The sequence below is a fragment of the Battus philenor genome, unplaced genomic scaffold (assembly GCF_028537555.1).
Source record: "Battus philenor isolate CCGP_79_NKW_IND1 unplaced genomic scaffold, ilBatPhil1.0.hap1 SCAF_8, whole genome shotgun sequence".
Lineage (NCBI taxonomy): Eukaryota > Metazoa > Arthropoda > Insecta > Lepidoptera > Papilionidae > Battus > Battus philenor.
The window spans coordinates 6,845,220-6,868,296 of NW_027181748.1; the positions used below are offsets into that span (position 1 = coordinate 6,845,220).

Sequence of the window (23,077 nt, forward strand, 5' to 3'; positions counted from 1 at the left end):
TAGGAAAAGATACATCGTATATTCGAGTTGTATAACCTGCAGCTGCCTACAACTAATTTAATACATATTTAATATATAATAAAGGACCAGTTTTTCCAGATGAAAATAACAAAGTGCATGTGCAATACTAGCAATAATTTCAAAGAATTGTGAGAAATAATAAAAATGGCCATCAATATCATGGTGTAAAAATATATTTTTTTACTAAATATACTTTCTGTAATTTACATCTGTACTATAACTTACATAATAGAGAAACAAAATATATTTCTTTTATATAAATCTAGAATTCCCGAAAAAAGTATTAGATACCCTGAATTAAAAATTAAATTTGTTAAAATTCATATTCTCGATAACGTGATCATTATCAACTTACATAGTTAACAAATAATAGACAGAAAAATTTGATAGTGTTAAAACACTTGAAGAAAATATATAGAAATAGTTTTAGATGTGAAAGGCACTTAAACACGATATGCTTATTTCATTTGTTACACAAAATGTAAATAATTTTTACTCCTTTAATAATATTTAACAATGTATATAAAATTTAATATAATACATTTATACAAACAAGTCTAAATATCTGCGCAGCCTGTAAACAACTTGGAAGTTAGACCCTTCTTACTACCTAAAAGACTATTTAACAATAACTTCTAAGTTGGAAATATACAAAATGTACACTGACACATACATATGTAAAAATTTAATTACTATGGAGTATAATTTTGTTCCCTTAGAACTCCATGAACAAGAGTCCTTAAAGACTGAGGCTTGCAATATTCCTCAAGCCAGTTGAATACACCAGCCGAAAATTCTGCAAAATTGTTAGTTGGCACCGATTCAAATGATTCAAACAATTTATCCATAATGCCCTGAAACTGAAAAACAAAGTTAATGTAGTACTAACATATGAAAGGCTGTTAAGCAATGGAAGATTTTTAGAATAAGACTCTATTGCTAAACTTAATTAAAAATATGATAATACATATTGTTATCAGATATTATATCAGATTGCTTATAGATGTAAAAGCTTTAATACAATTGCCTATACACAGTCATCAAACTGAAATATATTTTATTCTTTTTTTAGGGAATGCAACTGGTCAGTAACTTCTGATATTAGTCAGCAGGGACATATAATAAACAAAAAATTATTTTAACATGTAGTAATCCAAATTAGATAAACACTCTTTTTTATCTTCCTTTTCTTACTATGTTAACATTAAGTTTTTTAATATTTCTGAAACCATTGATTTCATAACAAATCATTGTGTATACTATTATTTATCGTATTTTAGATTACCATAATGTTCTTCTGAAAGAATTGCATTGAAATATTACTTCAGATACAACTCTTATTAAAATACACTTTGAAAAATATTGAGACAAAAAACGGAAGAATATCAAAATAAATATATATCCCTACTACACATAGAGCAACTAATTTATTTCATTAAAAATATAATTTTAAAACCACCTTGCTTAAGTTTTGGTAACTAAAAGCAGCTTAAGAAATTTAATTGTAATTAATTCTTTGCAGCACTTAATACCACAAGTTTAGCAAATTTCATTAATAATTCATGCATTTTATACCAACCACTTGAAATTTGTCTTGATCTGTTAACCGTTGTTCATTATGTCCAGGGACAGAGTGCTGCGCCTTCACAATCTGTTCATAATTGGCTTGCATAATTCTTAATGCCACTACATCTTTCCGGAGAGCATTTCTTTCATCCTCTTGCCTTCTTCTTTGTTGTAAAAGGTACTGAATATAGTCTATTGACTTTTGGAGGACCTTAAAAATAAAAAATAAATGACTTTTATTTTTGAGTTGTATTTATGCATTTTATACAATAAAAGCTTGAATAATACCAATATAAATTGGTATAACACCAATTTTGTTTGTGATATTTATAGATAACATTTTAAAGGCTTATATAAAAAATTCATAAAACTTACTTATCAATATACAAAGCAAATTATATGAAAATTATGTTGATCTAATATTCTGATAAGAACCATAAAAGAAATTTTATTACTAGTTGTCTATGAACAGAATTTTACAATACCAAGTAAAACTAAATCAGTTTTTCATAACTATTGCAACCAACCAACTTAGAGGGGTTTTGGCGATTTCAAGCACTCTCAAATGAGAATACAATTAAAAGACACCTAGTTCTAGTCTAAGTGGTCTTAGAGCTTGCTTCTGCATTTTTCTGTGGCTTTCAAACTGGTAAAGATTCTAATGAAAAAACCGGATCAAGGTTCTATCGAGCAAAAAAAGAAGTTTTTTTAAAAAAATTCTTGTGTGTTTCCTCACTTTAATCCATTAAAAAGTATAGATACCAATTAGATAAACAATGCTGTCACAATTAAATTGAACAGTTTTAAATGTAAAATTATTACTCTATGTAATAGCATATTCATTCCATTTCATTGTTTCTTTTGAACATTTGTGAAAATTTAGATCAATATAGCCAGACTAGACTTCACATGAAAAACTAGGACCCCAGCTGTAGAGGATTGTGAACTTTGCACATAGATCACAAGTTAGATTCCTAGGATAGTCTTATATATAATTAACACTTTGTGCATTAATTATATGACTTTGCCAATACACACAAATAAATGACCAATGGATGGGCAGCAGTATTCTCTGCTTACTATAATACCACACTGCAATCACCAACCTGCAAAGTGAGGCAATTATGGTATATATCCTCATAGATTTCTTTGGAAGAGCCTATGCCATTCCTTATGAGTGTCTGCGCTAACATGATGAAGGTAATACCATATACCTGGTTATTTAGGCTCCAAGAATCACAATTACAAAATTTCAATTATTGGACTATCTATAATTTTCTTGCAAAGAAATCAGTGTTGGATGAACTAGAATCTGCATATAATACTAAAAAATATTTTTGTACTTACCGCTGCCTTACTTGGTTTATATCCTGTGGCATCTGTTTGTTGGCAAGTAGGCACTAACTCTTGCAAAGAATCATAACCTTTTTTAATAGCATCCCGTCTTTTTTGTTCTGCCTGGAGCACATGAAATAATAAAAAAACAACTATAAAAAATTTTAAGATACTACTAAGTGTATTTTAATTACCTACAGCCTATATGTATCATTACACAAATAAAGTAAAATAGGCAGTGATGTATGAATCTTGCACATTGAAATAATTCAATAGTATCTGTAATTTTTTATTGTAAGTTATGAGATTTTAGTAAAAACTATTCTATAGCAAATCATAGAAGGCAAACATTAATACTGAAATATTCAAATATAAGATAAATGGTTGGCGGTTCTAGCATTCAACAATAATATCACAGTAGAGAATGTTTAACTAAATATTTTTTATTTATGCAGCCCATGTTAATGTTATTAATTATAATATTAGACAAGCAATATAATTTTTCCATTAAATAAAATTTAAATGAAGCACTTCAATTGATAACGTAATAATAAATATGTTTTTTCTCTTACCTGAGTATGTGCCTCTCTTCTCCGTTCTTTGAAACTCAATGCAGAGGCTTTGTTATCACCACTGTCATCTTCATCCTCTGAAAAATAATTAATAAACAATACCGTTTTTAGTCGATTTAATTAAAACTAATAAGAAACAATGTTATACATTTCATTTTTAAATAAATGTTATCAATTATCTAACCTGAATTATGATTTGACGAAGACGGGGTTTGATGAATATTTTGAATAGAGCCACTACTTCCACATCGAGAATACATAATATTACAAATTATATTAGTCTAAATTATACAAATTAAAACAAAAAAAAACAATCGTATATTAAACCACTGAATTTAGTACCATCGATAACGATAATAAATAATCTTCTTGAAATGTCCTTTTTATCGTTACGTCAAAATAAGATGAATTAATAATACTATCATTAAATAATATATTGTATATTTATAATCAATGTTATTTTCGTCTCTGATATTATTATTAAATTTAAACAAAATTATAAACAAATTTATCACACATTACTTTTTCTTGTTTTTAAATACGGATGCTGCGGTATAATTCGTAATAATGTCTAACCAAAATAATTTTATTATTTTACTGGTCGGTTATATTTATGCTTTTTATGAATTATATAACATGCAAAGGCTTAAATAAATACATAAACGGTTGAAAAAGACATATTTTTTTAAAGAAATATTTAAGTTATTTAATAAAATAACTAAAAATAAAGTGACTACTTTTTATACTGGCAATGATTTTTCTCTAATGTTGGTAGCGCCGTAGCGCTCAACCTGAACGTTTTCTCTCCGGTTCCAACCAACAAACAAAAAATATTTTTTGTGAAAGCACAACGCACTAGAAGCAATTGCGTCTTAACATTTCAATTTTGGTTTAAGATCAAAGATAAAGTAAATAATTAATAAATAAAACATGTGCATGAACTCTTGAGTGAGTGGTTTATTTGAGTTAAAATAGTTTATGGGATCACGATGCCTTATGTCGTAGGTACCTACTTGAATGCTCAAGTGACCTAGCCTGCCATGGCCACCATTTTAGAAATGTTCGATTGTGTTCAAATTTACAATTGTATATTTACCAGGTGTTATAACAAAAAAAATATTAGATATTTAATCACCTGATAACTATACTATTTTCATTTATCCTTACCTTCATACTTTATGCTTAAAATCAGATGGTATTTGTAAAATGAAGAATTGATAATAGGAGAAAGTTTTTTTTCAGAAGTGATAAATAAATAACTGATCAGAATGGTTTCGACGAGGCAGATGAGTAGTATAGGGAGCAGTAATGGGAACGGTGATGGTGCAGGCCCTTCCCACGCGGAGCCGGTGACGATGTCCCGTGTGACCCGGCACTCCAGCGCCTTGCTCCCAGGGGGCTCTTCTCCGCATGCTAATTCTTCTAAAAATACTTTAGTACAGGCACCAAAAACATTTACTACTAATTTCCTTGATATGCCAATGGAAGTTGTTGAAAAGATTTTGCGCTACCTGGGATTCAAAACTGTATCGCAACTACGAATGGTTATTATTTTTTTATTTATATTATTACACGCACGTAATGTCCATAGTAAAAAAAATATATAAAATGCCTTTAATTTTTATATTTTTTACAAGGTATTTTCTTGTTTTTTTATACTTTCTTAAATAGCAGTTGTTTTTATTTTTTAAAGTAATAGTTGTTTTTTGCGGTTTTGGCTTTAGATTGGGAACCTAATAGTATAAATTATGTTAATTTGATGCACAATAAGTTTAGATTTTAACCATTGTTACAGGTGAACAGGCAATTCAATACAATCTGTAGCAGTTTATTAAACTCCACATTCCAACGCTTACAAAATCAAATGCTGCATAGATTTCAATCAATAAAGGCTAAAATGCCTCGAAGAGAGTCTGCTCGTCGAAGCCATCCATTAGCTTGTGAATCGGATATTATAGAAACATTACATATGAGACTGAGTCTATTGCAAATGACATTTGGCAAACATATAGAAAGAAAACACTGCTGTTTTTTTCCTGGCGAGGTAAAAACATTTTCATCAATATAATTTTAGTACAACTGAGAAAGAAAAAATGCTTTATGCTATAGAATTTGGCTTTAAGAGATAATTAAAACCTCCCAAGACTATTCTTAATTTAGTTAAGAATTTTATACAAAATTTTTGAAATATCTTAGATACATTAGTTATGCAACTATAAAATCGATCATAAATCCAAAATCAAATATATAATTCAATTCATTTACCTGATTTGTATAAAACAGGATAATTTGTTCACTTATATTTTTTGATAACTTGTATTTGTATGGTACACAGGTGGCCATATATGACTTAGTGTTGGCTCTAGGTTATGTTTTGGAAAAAAGCGGGTTGACTTTTTTAATTATTATATATTTTATCAATTATTTACAAGAATTACATTATGTAATTATTACATTACAGCTCTTCTTAGTTGTTTACATTGACACTCCACTCTCAATCTTTTTAATTTGTGATCATAAATAACTTTGTTCCAGATTTTGGATGAGGTGTACAGTATTCTATCATATTTAAAAACTACAACTAAGCTAGCAAGACCTTATAAAGTAACTGATGAATTATTTGACTTGACCACAATGGCTATGGAATATTTCAAAGAACACATTGAACCCAATTTGCCTGAAATCACATATTTTGGTACAGATTTCTTTGACATCACTACAGCATTCTCCCGTAAGTATTTTGAATTACCATATTTAAAAGTTATTTCATTTATAACATTTTTAGATAATTTATCAATTACTTCCTCAATACTGATAGGAATAATTGATTCATATATTATACAGGTTTGATACCCATAATCCATTAGAGCTTTTACTAAAAGTTGGTGTTACATAATAAAGTAGATTATTACTGATATAAACAATTGTATGAAGAATAGATTAGGTATAGTATTAGCTACAGTCTACTGTTGTAGATATTCTGTATGTGTAATTACATTATTGAGGATATTATTGATAGGTTATACAATGTTTTTGTAACAATTGTAAGTTAAATAAATTAAGGTTTCTATACAAGATTTTGTGTTTGTTTTTCTCTCAATGTTACATTAATATATATTAGTGGTGTTAGGGGGAGGTTATTGACTTTGTGTGAATTAAATTAACTTACTTGGGGTCTAACCAAAGTCACAATATTGTATTGCTGTATTGTAATATCTAGGTTTAGTGCCAGATTTTGATTTATATGCAACAGCTCAGTAACTGATATAAGAAAATTTTATGTCAGGTTTACAGGAGCAAATATTTCTAACTCTTATGTGTATTAAAACAATGAATCTTTGTATAATAATAAATAGAAATTTACTTCATTAACATGCTATTTTATACTAAGCCATAACAAAATATTGGACACCAGAGCTTATTGAAATTTTTAGTTAAGAAATGATTAACAAAACTATTCATCATATGTTATCTGTAACTTAATAATAATTGTTAATACATTAATTTCTGAAAATGGAATATTATTTAAAAACTGAAACATTTAAAAAAGGTCAGGAGTGGTGCTTTTATTTATTACCATTACCATTTTTGTACGCTGCTTTGTACAAGAAGTTCCAATGTTATTTATTGATTCTTTAGTACAGAGTATTATATGTATTTATAGTACAGAGGAATATTGCACGATGTTTATAAAGTAATACACATTTGAGAATGATCCATAGTTTTTATTGATGCTAAAATGATAGCATCTGTTTTCATTTTTACTAAGCATATCATAGAAACATTTCATACTTGCTAATAACTAGTAACTTGCCTAAGCTTTATTTAACTTATCTATATATTCAACTACTTCAATGTCGCATTGAATTACCAATACAGTTTAAGTTGCAAGTTATACTTAGTCGTAGGCTATGAATTAGAGTATTATAAGTGATAAGAGCTTGTGGACATCTTAATATTTTTTGTCTTTTTTAACATGCTTGCAATGCCTATTAAGTTAGTAATTACTACTTAAGTTTAGAGGCTTGAATATTAAGTTGCGGCCATTTTTCGACAAACTATTTTTACTACAAAGCGCTGGCGGAAAAATGACGTAAATTTATTCCTTGTAAAATATCATATATGATATAGAAATATAATAGGTTTTAAGTTTTATATTCGTACGCATAATATACCGCTTCGTGTGTTTGGCTTCTCTACGCGTATTTCGCTTTATTTTTATCAAAATAAATTGCAAACTGCTTTGTTTGTTTTCAAACTACTTTTATTTAATTGTTTAATATGTGTTCTGTGATTATTTCGTAACTTAAAAACAACATTTTATACAGTAAAATCCAACATTACAAACATGAAACGTTTTACTCCACACTTTGACACGCCTTATTGTCATGAATTTATTTCGATCTCAAAATTATCAGTAGCGATCGTATTTGCTACATATCCATGCATAATCTTCGAAGAACCATCTCATTCTGATATAAATTACTCCGGTTCTTGTGCTAATACGGGTTATCAGTAAATGTCTTCGGATGTCGTGAATATGCTTAAAAAACAAAACTTGAATGCGAGATAAATACAGATCGGCTTAATCAACTGCCTGCACTTCTTTTCCGTGCTAGTTGTGGTCTATCAAAGCATTTGACATTATAATATTTGATCAACGAGATCAACGTTTAGTATGTCCTACCTTTTATTTTATTTTTTTCAATTACGAAGAAGGGGTTGAAAATAACATTGAATTCTCTTTTAAATTGTTGAATTTTTACAGAACGGACTTTTACAGAAATAATGAATACTATTTATGTAAAAGTCCGTGCACTCTTTTCTTTTCACGTGCTTATTTTACGTAGAAAGTTCTTTTGTGCTTACCGATGTTTTTGTAAACAAATAGTGCCAGATTTTCGTAAAAGACGAAATTATTTTGCGTTTCGTTACGATCAACAATCTTTAAGCTTCATTACCTTGCAAACAACCTATTTCACTTTCAAAACAAATTATTATGAGTAAACAATGTTTTATATTCTTACCAGCGTTGTATACTTTTAAAACTATTTTGTTTACTTAAACATGTAGACGGTTCTAAATACGGTCTTAAGTGAATTTACCTTGAAAACTAAAATTTAGGATGAGTTTATTTTAAGTTAAAATTTAAAATTTCCGCCTTTATTTTTGTCACATTCCTTTAGTATGTGCGGCCACTTGTCGATCGCTGCATGCACCATTTTCATATCCATTTCCGATCACTGCTTTTCTTAAGGCACACAGTTTATCTTCCAAAACCTGCCATATTTTGTAACCCAGCGGATTGAAGTCTGAATTTGAAAAGGATCGTTCTTCATGTCTGTGGTAGTCAATATTATAATGTTCAAACCAAGTCTGTGTAATTTTAGCCTTGTGTGCTAGTGCAGAGTCCTTTTAGAATACCATACGTTGTTAGCCCGCTAAAAAGGGTACGTACAAGACGGGCCTTTGCAACTTTCTTTCGCCTTCCAAAATCGTTTCTTAATAAACTTTGAAGAACAGATTTCTGTGAGAAAAGGGAAAAACTAATGCCAAAAATGTTTCAGTAGACCCATAGTACTAAAACCCTGAACACTGGAAACGGTGTTGTGGATTTCCGCAGAACTAATAGCGTACATCCGTCATTTTGGCAATTGAAGACTTCAATATCGATTTTATTTCATTTGCAACGAAAATGTCACGGTGCCTGTTTATGGCGTGCTGTTACAACATTGTGGCCCTTTTCGCCTTCAATCGCATGGTGAGGACAAGACATGTTTTTGTGTCAACCCGCAGTCCTGGGTCCTCATTATCTACCTTTTTCGGTTACACTACCCAAACCCCTCAGAAACGCCAACAACTTCTGCTTGTGGATAGCATTTCTTGCAATTCGCGCTTTAATCGCTTTGATAGATGTTGGTGGCCTAATAGGTCGAGACCGGCTAGATGTGTTCTTGTTATTAATGCTGGTGACTTCATTGTACATTTTTAAATTTGTAAATAAATTGCATGATATTTGGTTATTTGAGCAAATTGAAAATTGTAGTTGATTATTCGAGTCTCTTCGCGTTCACTCCATCTCTGAAAATTAACAAACTTTTCTAATTTTAGTGCCATAATACCAAATATTTAAAAATCGAATGCATAAAATGCAACTCTAACATTTTCGTGCCCGTAACGATAGTTAAAGACCGATAATATAAATTGGGCTTTTCGTTATCTCTATTGATACGTGTTGTTTTTCTTTGTGAATGTTAATATATACACTGACGGATTCACAAAACGCGTCAATGTTCAAGACTCCTTTGAAATTAATATTTTAACCAAGTATTTAAGCTTTTAAAATGTTTTGTTTGCTAACTTCATAACAGCGTATTAAATGTATGCAATGTGTACTGGACAGGCTCAATGCTTTTTATTTAAAAAAAAACCGACAAATTTATTAAGAATTTGGTTTGGTAGGCTTATCGAAAAATTGGTTTAAACTATTAAAAAAAGTTTAAAAGTACTGTACTATTTTTTACGTTTAATAAAGCTGTATCGCCTCCAATCGAACTTATGACAAATTGTAATCGGTACCGCATAGATCCGATTACGGTTATTGAAGGCTTTGCGGAATATTGAATTATTTATTATAATGCCATTCCTTTGAGATCGCTTAATGCTATTATATAAATTGCTATTGTTATTTAATAAATTGTTGTGTATTTCTTGTTTATTTAAACTGTCCTAAACATGCTTAATGGGATTAGGATCCTGACTGCATGCTGACCAATTCATAATACGAGTATCTAAACCTTATTACAAGGTTGTCAGACTTGTGCAGCGGCGTGATCGTGACGGTATATTATTATATAACAGATTGACATTACTTGCATTTACATCTAAAGTAAGGTACCACACGAGTAACCAAAACCTCTGTTAGGTGGCGTTGTGCTGAATGCAATTCAAATTGTCTTGTATGCAATTTTGAGCATTTCTTTCTCCACGTTAATTATAGATTATTCTGCGATCGTTTGCATCTTTAAAACCTTTCCAACACTCATCGATAAGTAATAAGGCAATGCTCTTCATCAAATTAAGATTTTCACGCGCAAATCTTTAACGAGCTTGTCCAAAAGAGGTCACTTGTGTTTCCTTAAACCTCCTCATTGTTCAGTTTTACGTTTACTCCATGCACTGATATGAGGAAACGATTTTGTTGGTAAGTTAAAACAATGAATTGGCCGTCGCGATTGGTAGTCGCCGAGTTCTACTGTCACTAAAAACTTTTTGTATACGGTAGAAATCGTAGACTGGTTTAAATTCAATTTTCTGGCAATCGTTAGTTGATGTAAGCCTTCGCACAAATGCCACAATTTAAGCGGCTTGTTCGGGCGAAGTATCCTTATGGTTACGAAAGTTGTTGAGTTTAAATATATATTATATTTAAACTCAACAACTTTAAAAAACAAAGGAACCAACTTCAAACTTAACTAATAACACAAATTTGAGACTATTCATAAATTATGTTTTACTGCAGTACTATATTTTTATATTTTTAATTTTTTTTTTATGAATAATGTACAGTCTCAACATCTTTATTTAGTTTAATCTAAAAAGTTTGCATATTTATTAAAAAAAAATAATTCGTAAGTAATCCTGAGCTTTGTGCAGTTTACGAGAATGTCAGTGTATATATAGGTGATAAACATACACGTGTGCAAATAGAATGCATACGTATGTTCACGTGACTCGCGTTCCAATGACAAATTACAAAAAACTATATTGCCGGTATGATTAATGATAATCTTGAAAATTGATGTGTATGTATATATAATATATGTATATAAATGCGATATTAATTACTACACGAAAATTTCATAAATCTCCCTAGAAAATAATGTTATTATAATAGAAAATAATAATATTTGCTAAACATTCTTTAAAACCGTGGTTATCATTGCTAAAAGTTATAAACAAATTTTAGACTTCAATTTAACGATTCGTTACGGTAGCACCTAATGAATACGAAATTATTTTCTTAAAACGTACTCAGTAATGTTTAAAACTAAACAAATCATTATATATGCAGCAGCGTCCATAACAAATTGAGACGTCTATGCATAGTTATAAAATGTTTAAAGCCTTTTTTAGTATCTATAAAAGAAGATCGAAAAAGATATCTTTTATTTATTTTATGTTTTGAATATAAAGTATTGGTGGTGTATTGTTTATCTTTATGCTGTGTAATGTCTTAAAAAAATGATATCTTTAACAACATTATTTGTGTAAAACGTTTTAAACTTGATAACTTAATACAATTTATAACACAACTCTCATTGCTTTTATGTAATAATTATCAAATGCATATAACACATCCACCTTTGATAACCGAAGATGTTATAACAAAAAGAAGCAGTAAATATTAAAATAATTTAACAAACATTGACTTTTACTATTTGTTCACTAATAATTATCATATGCTATCATATGTATATGCTATTAAATACACATGTAAGGAAATTAAATTAATATAGAATTTTTAGATTATTGAATATTGTAATTTTAAAATTTACCATTCAAATTTATTGTTTTACACAAGTATTTCAAAATGTTAAGGAAACAAGTTATTTTAGACATGTATGGCACACGTATCATACGTGCGACAGTTCTAATTGTGTTACACAAGCAATTATTAATTAATGTCATTTTACCTTCCTTCTATTTATGTTTGCCTAATTAAAGTTCTTTGAGTAATAACGGTAAAATATTAATATATTATGAACATAACGATTTTGAGAAAACCAAATTACACCTTAATATTAAAAAGTTTTATTATTTTAGATATTAACAATTAGTATGAATGCTTTACACGGAAATTTTTTAATCAATTCTTATGAAATTATTTTACGGTGAGAATACGAGGTTTATATCATCGAACATCTCTCAACTCATCTCTGTCATTGATATTCCTCGCATGTGGATGAAACGTTTTACAGCTTCGTCTCTGTCAAATTTCAACCAAAAATGATGTAGTAATTCTTAGAAAAAAATGTATATGCTATTTCTAGACTTTTGAGTTTTACAGATAAAGACACTATCTCAATGATACATATAAAAAAATGCTTGCAATAGTAGGCTAACAGTGAAATATTAACGGCAGAAAACAATAGTAACATTCGTACAGTAATAAAAAGTTTACATAATTATGCCAGGTGAACTGATGCCATGAACAAAGTCAAGGAAAATCGCTAGACATCAGCAGCGCAAGCAAGGTCATCATGGTAACCTTTAGGGAAGGTCTATACCTTGCTGTAAGCGTCTATTGGCTAACACAATGATGATAAATTATACCAGCAGTTCATGTAATTTTTTTTTGGGATTTCAAACAGAACACAAAATTTAGTAATTGCTATCTAAATGTTTTTGTTATCTATTTTCAGCTGGTGAAAGCAGTAAGTCATACATGTGCCTAGATTCACCACCTGCTAACCGGTTCGAGTCTGAGTCGCAACAAGCCGGCGTCAGTTCTACCGGAGTCAGAGACATTCCATCCATTAATTTGTTCATGGAGGAGAGCCTGCCGCCGTCGCCGCCTCCACCACAAAGTAACATGGTGCTAAGAAAACGGATACATCGCATTAAGCAGGGCATGAAGAAGTAATTGCTTTATTTCATATTTATTAAGCTCGCTAAACTGTTGATAGATTAGAACATATGATTTAAACATCAGGTTACATTACATCTTTATTGGATTTAATATGTATCGGCTTTAGTATAGTGCTACCTAAACTGCTGTACCGCGCCTTAGAAAATCGGAAGTTGGGGCAGCGACAAAAACAGCATAAGCGTTGACGAAGGACTGGACGGTACAGAACGACCGATACCGCCTTTTGTCTCGTTATGCGCATATTCCTTTGGCACCGTACAGTGGTTTCAGTAGCAATATAGTAATGTTAGATAAATTATTTATTATACCTTTGTTTTCTTAAATAACCTATTTAAATTATGTATATAAATATATATATGTATATATATATATCGATACGATGCTCGTTAAACACCAAAAAAAATTTCGTGCACGCCTGATGCGTGAAAAGATACTGCAGCTGTCTAATCAATTTTTCATTTACAAAAAACACTCAACACGAATGTGTCAAAAAGCAAAACGGGCTCAGTGTCACTGCGTAAAGCAGCTCGCGGCAGGTGCGAGCCGGCTGTCCGCATTCATCTGTGGTCGTCGACGCTCGTACCGAAGTGCTTATATGCTTTTATCATAAATTAAAAGGTTTAATAACTTAAGAGAAGTTTCTTCAAGTAAGTTAAAGAGACACAATGTCTGACATACAACCAGTCGTAAGAAATCGTTTTAGAAACTATAAAGACCACGTCAGTTTTTGGTCAATGTAACTTCATTGTATTGTCATTTACCACCCATAATCATTTAATACATGTGCTGAAAATTATTCAGGTACAACGATCAACTGTCTGCCTTGCGAAGTGATTTACGCAGTTGCAAACGCAAAACCGCTCTGCAGCAAAAACAAATTGCCGAACAACAGAAACAGATAGCAGAGCAGCAGAAACAGACTCTGGAATATGCTAATCGTCTTGATGATTATGATAAGAAGAATGAGGAATCTAGTCGAAAATTTCAGACATTTTTGCAAGTAAGAATATTTCTGCTAATAATTTACTGAGCTTAAACAATTTTTGTCTATTCCACATGTCAATTGACCCATTGTTAATAGTTTATACTGCCGTTTGTCCAAGTCATGTCAAAAGGTGTCGTCCTTCGTTTACCTAAGGCTTGTTCAACAAGTGGAATGATGGTTTTCAGAAACTTATGTAGTTGGTGGTTACAATTTACATAAATTACAGTGTGTAAAATACAATAAGCCAGTTACAGTAGACAGTCATTATACAGTTTGATGTAGAATTAACACAGAACAAAGTTTATGGCTAAATATTTTGTAATATATTTTTGAACATTTTTCATATATATCGACAATATACAAGTGGTTTATCATTTGCAAGTAACAATTTGTCAAATTTTCATGTTCATAAGTAAAGTAAAAATTCAGTTCTCATAACTAATTTTGGGTTTTTATTTTAAATTTACTTGTGAAAATAAAGAAACTACAAATATTTACAAATGGTTTCAAAATCAACTTGTATTAGATATGGTAATTAATTTATTATTGTTACTGAGAATGTCACGGAAATCAATGTATACCTGGATACCCAAGGTAAATATTGAGATTTAAGGGTCAAGGGTTAATATAACAATAAGAAGTAGTAGTAGTAGTTTAGTAAAGTTTAGTAGTATATTTAAACTTCACTTTTGACTGACTAAGATTAATTGCTGTAATGGGTAACCAAGACAACCTAGTGATCCTGATTACTACCCCTTTATATAAAGAATATATGTTGCTGTATAACTAGGATATGTGTGCAAGGTGAAAGCTATGAGAACTCATCAGATGTTTTTATATTCATCTCTAAAAAGTTTATTACATATTTTATGTAGGTATCATAAAAATTAAAAGTGTTTTAGGCTGCATTTCTAACAGAAATACGCAATTATTGAGCACATCTAGTAGAACTAATAAAATCAACCCCTTTAAAGCTATGTGCTGAATGACAAATACACCCCTCCTGCTAACACAAATTCAAACTTTCCTGGTTTAATACGAAGCCTTAGTAATATAATAATTGGTATAAATGAATGTTACTTTTAAGAGTGAAGAATACTTTTAAGAGTAAAGAAAGGGTGAGAATGTTATTTATAAGAGTTTTGTACATTTTTGCAGGAATTAAATAAATGCAAGACGGAACTTCAGTACTGGCGTTCGCGATCCCCGGCAGTGCCTCCGTTGTGCGCCGAGTGCGGAGCCTCTCTGCGGCTGTCCCCTGTCGCTGTGCTTGCACAGGTAATCAAAGGCGGTTAAATTCATGAAATATATTTTATGACTCCATTTATGTAAAAAAATTACAGTGTAGTGATGAATGCAAAACACAATATTTTTAAAATGTAATATAGAAAATTCTCTCGGACGCCCTTGTATCGGAATGCTATATGGGTAATGATAAGTGGTCTGAAATTAAAAGCAAGCATTCTAAAAGCTCTCCAACCTTTCAATCCAGTGTGGAACCAAGTCGAGGCTCCCCGGAAGCTCGAGCTTTGCTACCTTTTTTCCCCTAAACTACTAATTAGTAGGAAAGTATGGTAGAAGAAGTTTGGATTTTTCACAAATTTTTCCTTTGTTTTTGAGTCGCTGGAGCCTTAAGGTCTGGAATGGAGACCACCGACCGATGGACAGACAGCTAGACTGGCCGTATCCAACTTCCTTTTGATAATCTATGGGCGAGGGCTGTCTAGTTGTATCCACTATGTCGTCATATGGCTGAAATGAAAAAGATTATATAAATTCATAACCACCATTTTATTTATTATTTTTCAGTGGGCTGCAGGTAATAATACAGATACAAATGAAATGGATACAGCAGGGGGAAGTAAAGAGGCTGCGACTTTTCCTGCTGAGGAATCTACAGCACCGACAGCGGAGCCGGAGCAAGCTACGGAGATCCCTACAAAGAATGAACATAAGTCTGAAGCCAGCAGCGGAGAGGAAAGTACCACTCACACCCCGCCTACGCGCAGACGGGCATCGGCCGATGCGTCGGTCACGCCTGATCGCAAGAAACGTCGTCTAACCCGCCCGAGAAAACTTTGAGCGCCGCCTAAGAGGTAAATTGTAGAAAACATTGCGATTACTAAAATATGTTGTAGCCATTTTTTTCTTCACTCAAAGTTCTTTGTGAAATAGAAATTACTTGTGATTAATCAAAACTCGGATATTATTTGAAACTGGTTTCACATAAAATTTTTCGTGTTTCTTTGTTTACATATATCATATGAAAAATTCCTGAATAAATACATGGACATTCGTGATATTTTTAAGGTACTTTGTGTCTATTACTTGTCTTAACTTTATACTATATTACAATACATATTTTATACTAAAATACAATACAAAAAATACAGTGTTCACAGTGTTCTTGAAAATGGTATTTTTTACATTTTAATATTGAACTTATTGTTTGTGACATTTCACACATATTTAAATAACAGGTATGTTAAAAATTCAAAGCTATTTAAACTTTGAATTTATTACTCTAATTTGTATTATATCTAAATTCTGCAATACAATCACTGCTATAATTTGAGTAAACATTCATCTTTCAAGCATTTATTGTATGTAATAACTTTGTTTTCTTGCATACTTTCAAATTAAAAGAAAATTAAGCACAAGTAATTACTAAATAACATGAAAGACACTGTCATATGTGTCTCTAAAATTCACGATCATTTTACATTTTGCATTTTTTTACAAATTTTTGAAAATAGTAAGATGCTTATATTTCGAACAGAGCTGTAAAACACATTTTTACTGTAGTATATTGCTCGTGTTAATCTAAATTTTAGTTACAGTACCAGTTTTCAATATACATTTAATTACTAATTCTTCATAACTTTTTAGGTCAATATGATAATTTATTAAGTTGTCTGTATATATTTTTAATTTTTGGAGTAAAAGTTGCTATGCAACTAGATTTTTCTTAGTAATGTATTGAATATTTTATGTCATAACATCCTACAATAACTGTAAAAAACTTTTATTTAGTTCCAATGGAATAATATTAACAGCATTAAAATTTGTTTCACTTATGTTACTTAATATAGGTTATGAAAGTTATAATTTGCAAAAAATATAATTATTAATGTATAATATTGTGCAACAGTTGTTTAAGGTTTTCAATTTAAATTATAATTATCTCCTGTTTAAATTATTATATAATACATCTAAGCTATTTTTTAGACAATATAAATAAATAATTAAATATTATTTTAATATCTTAACTATTCTATTTAGTAATGGAAAATATTCTAATTTGTTTAATGCCAGTCAAAGATTAATTTTACGGGTTGGTATACCATGATAAAACTGTATTCAAGACTATTTTCTAAAACTACAATCGATTTGCCACTCCATCACAATTCTAGTTAATATAAATTGTTAGTCAAAAACACAATGAACAATACACATTTATTTCTATGAAGTTTGTTTTGTGAAACACATTCCTTTTTTCATGACAAAGTTAAAAAACATTATTTGCTTTAGTATAACTTCTATTCCACCCAAGACATTACCAGAACATAATACCTGTACGTGTTTTCTGGCATTGTAATATAAAAATCAAATTACACCAAGATAATTTTGTTTCTTATGATATAGTAAATCTGTAATCAGCCTTACATAACCTTGACATATTAGAAAAGATTATGCTTTTCCAGTGTTTCAACTATATATATTAAGATTGTCTTAATGTGCTCATTGTGTCAAATGTTTTCATTTTACAGAATAGATTACCTTATCAGATATTCCAAACATAGTCTTTTCGAAACGAACTCCTACAATCTCATTTGCTAAAACATTTTTACCATTCAACATTGAAGAAATATTAAGTAAGATGGAATAAAAATTCGTAATATTTATTGATTTTATGTGTAATTAATGGTATTATTGATAATTGTTACTTTTTACATAAACAGTTTCTGAAGATGTTAAAAAATACTATAATTTTTTGGAATTGATTATGTACTAATAATGTGGATTTAGCTATTAGTCATTTGCAGTGCTAACTCAACTTGGATTACTGCAAAAAGTATATTTATTCATATACTTTACTTAAAATAACCCTCATAATATTTTGGGAAACTTTATTTTCATTGAAAAAGTGAATATACAAGGTACAAAAACTGGAATGTCTTTCCAAATGCTCAACAAAATTTAAGGAGAGCAACATAGAACATGCTTTATTGGGAAAAATGTAATATGCATTTTACACAAGCTATGAGAGCACAGGTTGCAAGGTATAATAATTCTATATTAAATTTATTAATACACTGTATAACATCTGAAATATATTTAAGTTCTTCAAATAAATTAATATACAGACATATATATATATTTTAACATTATATTTGATAAAAAGTGTAATGTTTATTGTATTTTTATATGTTGTAATACATTTTTTACGTTGTATTAGTTTCTCGTCAAGATTGATTTAACAAAAATTAATGCACAACTGTTGCATTGAAAGATGTTAAGCCATCGCCATTCTATAACACATGTAATCAACTGTTGTACTTTATTTTATAGATTTGTATTCGTCATTGAGTTAGATGCTATGCTGAAATTGTCCAGGGCAGTATTTATATACCAAATGGGTTAAATAGAGTTCTATAAAGTTTGTAAGTTAAGTGAATGTTTATTGCTGAAGTTGTGACCACATTAGTAAAGTGAGATAAAAATTTAATGTTGCAATCGCAATAATAAACTAGCTGGATATATTATTATTACGACAATAATGTTCTTTTACCAAAACTTTTAAGGTAATTTGATTTTTTTTTTTTCAAAAAATGGCCTAATGTTTTTTTTTATTTAGGATAAATCATTCTAAAAACTTTCACATTTAATTATTTCTTTATGAATAGTAGACCGAACTACATTTTACTATATTATCAACATATCAACTGAGACATTACTCTTTACAGATATATCCAAACCAATGTCCAGTATTAAACAAAAGTGGCCACTACTAACAAAACTAAATTGACTTTAATTTTTTCTATGCAATTTTGATGGTATTAAATTTTACAGCCCAATTTCATTATATTGTATGTAGATTTAAAAACAAATTTGAACTAGTGGTGAAGGGTGTTGGAATGTTGTTTTTTTTTTGTAAATATTCTAAAAGAAAATTTCTTGTTTAATGTACAAAAGGATATATTTATGGTTATATAATAAATATACAAACTGTAAATTAAATATTTTTGTGACATGGTGTATAGTTAAATGACATTAGTCGTTGTATAAACTATTTTCAATACCAAATGTATTATACAAGTTGTGCTCTCAGGGCTTCACACAGTTCTTGCATCATGTCACTGAACGATCTAAAAACATATCAAGCAAACTCATCCGAGTTATTAACCCTGCTGATTATCCCAAACAAAATACGTTTGTACTTTGTATTAGATACGCACAATTTACTGTATGTAATTGAGATTGATTAACATAGAATTATTCACTAAGCCTTATGTTTGTGAATCATTCACCTTTAATTCCGTTTAATACTATATATGAGCAAATAATTATCCCTTGTATTTCACATTTATGGTTTACACATGTATGTTGTGATTCTTATAACCTGACTTGAAAGAATCTCTAGTCTTGTGGAAAGATTCAATAAACCAGCATATAACATTCATTACTATTTTCTTCAAAGGTGTCACTTAAGAGGTGAATAGACCCAAAGTCAATTTATATTCAACCTAACAATACAGCCACTTTCAAAACAACAAATCAAAAAAGTTCGGTTACGCCCCCCACACGGAATGTTTTTGAACTATAACACCTTTCTAAAGAAAGGAAAGAAGAGAAAATTTACCAAATTGTAAGGTCCAAAAACAACGCTTTACCAGATTGGACAATAAGAATTTTTAGTTACCAATTGTCTGCCTGATCGACCGCCTTAACACACATGACTTCTCAATGAACCGAAGAAATACTTTTATATTGAAATGGCGCGAGCAAGGCGTACTTATCTAATCTAATTTTGCCATGTTATATTTGTGTATATATTTACAACTGTACATACTATGTATGCCATGTGTAGGACTAGATTGTTACAATATGTTAGAGCCCTAAGATGTTGTAAATGTAACATGGAAAAACAAAAATCTTATCTTCTGATTTAACACCAACATATTTTCTCATTACAGAGCAGAAGTTATGAATTTTAATGTATAAAATAGATTGAAAAATAATCAATTATGGAAATCCGTTAAGTATCATTTGTTCCAATCAAGCTTGTGGTATTTTATTTTTTTTTTATTAAAGGTGAATGTTACAAATTATTCGGATCATTAATTTAGCCAATTTGATTTGCTTCTTTATTACATATGTAAATAATATAGGATAAGTAGATTTTTTTAATATTCGCGCAATATAGTAATTTGATTTGTTGCATGGAAACTATAATTAATTTTGTATTTGTGAGTTGCAACATTTAAAATGTAATACAATAGTTTTACGTTTTTCTCGGGATGTCACTTTTCCTTTTATATTTGTAAGACAGCGATCGCTCTCGGTACCTACCCATAGGTTTAACAAGAGTTTTATTTGTATAACTTATTGAAAGTTGACGATGTATCGTTAGAACTAATTAGTAGAAATTGGTGTTAAAGTTAGAAAACTGTCGCTCTTTGAAACAAAATGTTGATGCCTAAATATTAGTAGTACTTAACGCCGCCACTCACGTTGTACATATTAATAATTTATTGTCAGAACTATCAATGAACTTTAAATTCATTTCCGAATTTATGTGAAAAGATAAGTTCAAATCATCAATCTTACCTATAATAAAATGTTTTGTTTCAGTAGTGCAATAAGTGAATTATATCCATTGAATGGTGTTGTTTTCTAAAGATTGTAGTTTTTAATTTTATAATTTTGAAGTAGGGTTGTAAATTAAGGTAACATGTTAGCGAAACAAAAGTCCATAAAGTGCACTATGCACTATGGGAATATAATGTGCTCTGATGAGTGTGTGCAACCAGCAAGACTGTCAATTGCTGTAGATATCCTTCTATTATAATTAAACGATATAGTATTTTTATTAGACAAAAATACAATAAATGTGTGAAGTCCACTAAAGTTTTTCATTTTTCCTATTGCTTGTATGTTTGGAATTTTGATTTTTGTTTAAATACAATCAATTCTCATTTAATTTGTTACACATTTCAGCTGATAGGCGCCCACTGCAAAGCATTGGCTTCCCCAAAAATCACGATGACTGGTCATTGGGGTGATCTTTGGGAGGAGACTGCTTCTTGCGCTATCCGCATCCAACGACTTTTCATGACTATAACTATGTCGGCGAACTGTCATTGATTGCGATGTGGCCCGCCTACTGCCACTTCAGATAAGCGATTCTTAAAGCTACGTCGGTAATCTTAGTTCAGCAGATCTTCAAATTTCTGGTTCGATCTCACATCGAAATTCCGAGCATAGCTATACGTAGCGTTAAAACGCTTCATTAAATTTACCTAAACAATTTTTTGTCTCATCATAAACATTAAAAATAAATGTCTATTAGTTAAAGTTTAGCTCTCAATTGGGTGACTCCATAAAACGGACTAGTGCTCTGATTACACTTGATGTTAAACAGCCTTATAAGTAAAACTCAAAGGCGTAGTAAAGACTTAATTATCTTAAAAGCAAATACTTGAAATTTTTTATTCTATAACGATGGTTGTGTTTGGTGCAAATACAAAAAATAATAATACATCTTTAATAATGCAAAGGCATTTCATTGATGTCATAAATTAGTAATGTTATGTTTTTGGAAATAAAAATTCTGCTTACTATAAATAATATTCTAGAAATATTAAAAAATGAAGCAATCTTTTTGTCAAAGACAAGTTGCCAGTTATAAAAATGATTGCGACGTGTGATACTTACTATAAATGATTTTTTTAATCCTCATTAGCCGTTATTCATTGCCATTCGTTCGCGTTTTATAACGCTTGACGTGGTTGCACTCCCGTATAATAGGACAGTTACAAAGTATGAACCAAAACATTTCCTGTTCCTAAGAATGAAATGCTTTCAAATATCTGGAAATATAACGTTAATAAACGGCAACCACAATTCCCAATTGCGGTTGGTAACATCATTTGCATGAAATCAAACGTACATTGTTTCATGTGAAATGATATAAATGTTAGTACTTCGTAAACATTATACATACAGGTTGTTAAAATTTTATTTAGTTTATCGATCCGTACTTGTAATGACACATGTGGATATTAGTAATCGTAATTCATTTAAAATAACTGCTAGAAACAAAATTAAAATTTAATATATTAATTTGAATATGAATTGTGTTCCATTTTACAAAATTATCAATCGACGCCTCAGCAAGTCTGTGTAGTAGAAAAAACTATGTATTTTATCAACGTGTGATAGAGGTTTAACAGTCGATATAAGCTGATAGCTTTAAACTGATAGTATCTGAAATGTCCAAAATTGAGTCATGAAACTGTCTTTCATTACAGTCAATTTTATTAACATATAAATGTAAAATTTATGTATTAATTATATATAAACAAATTAATAAAAACACTTTAAAAGAAACTAATTTCTTATTTATAACTACCAAGAAAACACGCAGATAACATCTTTTATTTTAACATTAGAAAATTACTTATGAAAAAACAGCCCCTGTAACATCATTAAGATGACGTAACAAGCTGGAAGCAAAATTTTAAACAATTTTGACCAAAATTGACCCTACTTCAATTAACGAAATATTTTTATATAAGTTGATTTTGCCCAGTGCACATATACATAAGGAAAGACCAGTATGCATAGTAAAATATAGATTATATTCATAAATTTTATTTCTAAATGACAGCCTACATAAAGCATTAACCTGCTTAACTATTCTTAAATGCAACTTGGGTAGAT

The 23,077-nt window shown here is 30.0% G+C and overlaps 2 protein-coding genes across 5 annotated transcripts; one reads left to right on the plus strand and one right to left on the minus strand.

The window, feature by feature from the left end:
• Positions 1-296: 296 nt before the first annotated feature.
• On the minus strand, positions 297-3,868 carry bigmax (helix-loop-helix-leucine zipper transcription factor bigmax). The gene is made up of 5 exons (XM_068775164.1): positions 3,679-3,868; positions 3,495-3,571; positions 2,935-3,045; positions 1,601-1,798; positions 297-881 (listed from the first exon to the last, which is right to left on the minus strand). The coding sequence occupies exons 1-5, from the start codon at positions 3,752-3,754 to the stop codon at positions 714-716; spliced, it is 630 nt and encodes a 209-aa protein (XP_068631265.1). The 5' UTR covers positions 3,755-3,868; the 3' UTR covers positions 297-713.
• Positions 3,869-4,307: 439 nt separating this feature from the next.
• dmpd (F-box protein dmpd) lies at positions 4,308-16,480 on the plus strand. 4 transcript variants are annotated; one of them, XM_068775117.1, is made up of 8 exons: positions 4,308-4,499; positions 4,737-5,038; positions 5,290-5,538; positions 6,030-6,225; positions 12,920-13,136; positions 13,948-14,146; positions 15,290-15,409; positions 15,941-16,480. In XM_068775117.1, exons 2-8 carry the CDS (start codon positions 4,763-4,765, stop codon positions 16,211-16,213), a joined length of 1,530 nt encoding a protein of 509 aa, XP_068631218.1. In that variant the 5' UTR covers positions 4,308-4,499; positions 4,737-4,762; the 3' UTR covers positions 16,214-16,480. The 4 variants fall into 4 exon arrangements, with proteins under 4 accessions (XP_068631218.1, XP_068631217.1, XP_068631216.1 ...); XM_068775116.1 differs by having other exon boundaries at positions 4,308-4,495; XM_068775115.1 differs by having other exon boundaries at positions 4,309-4,442.
• The last annotated feature ends 6,597 nt before the right edge of the window (positions 16,481-23,077 follow it).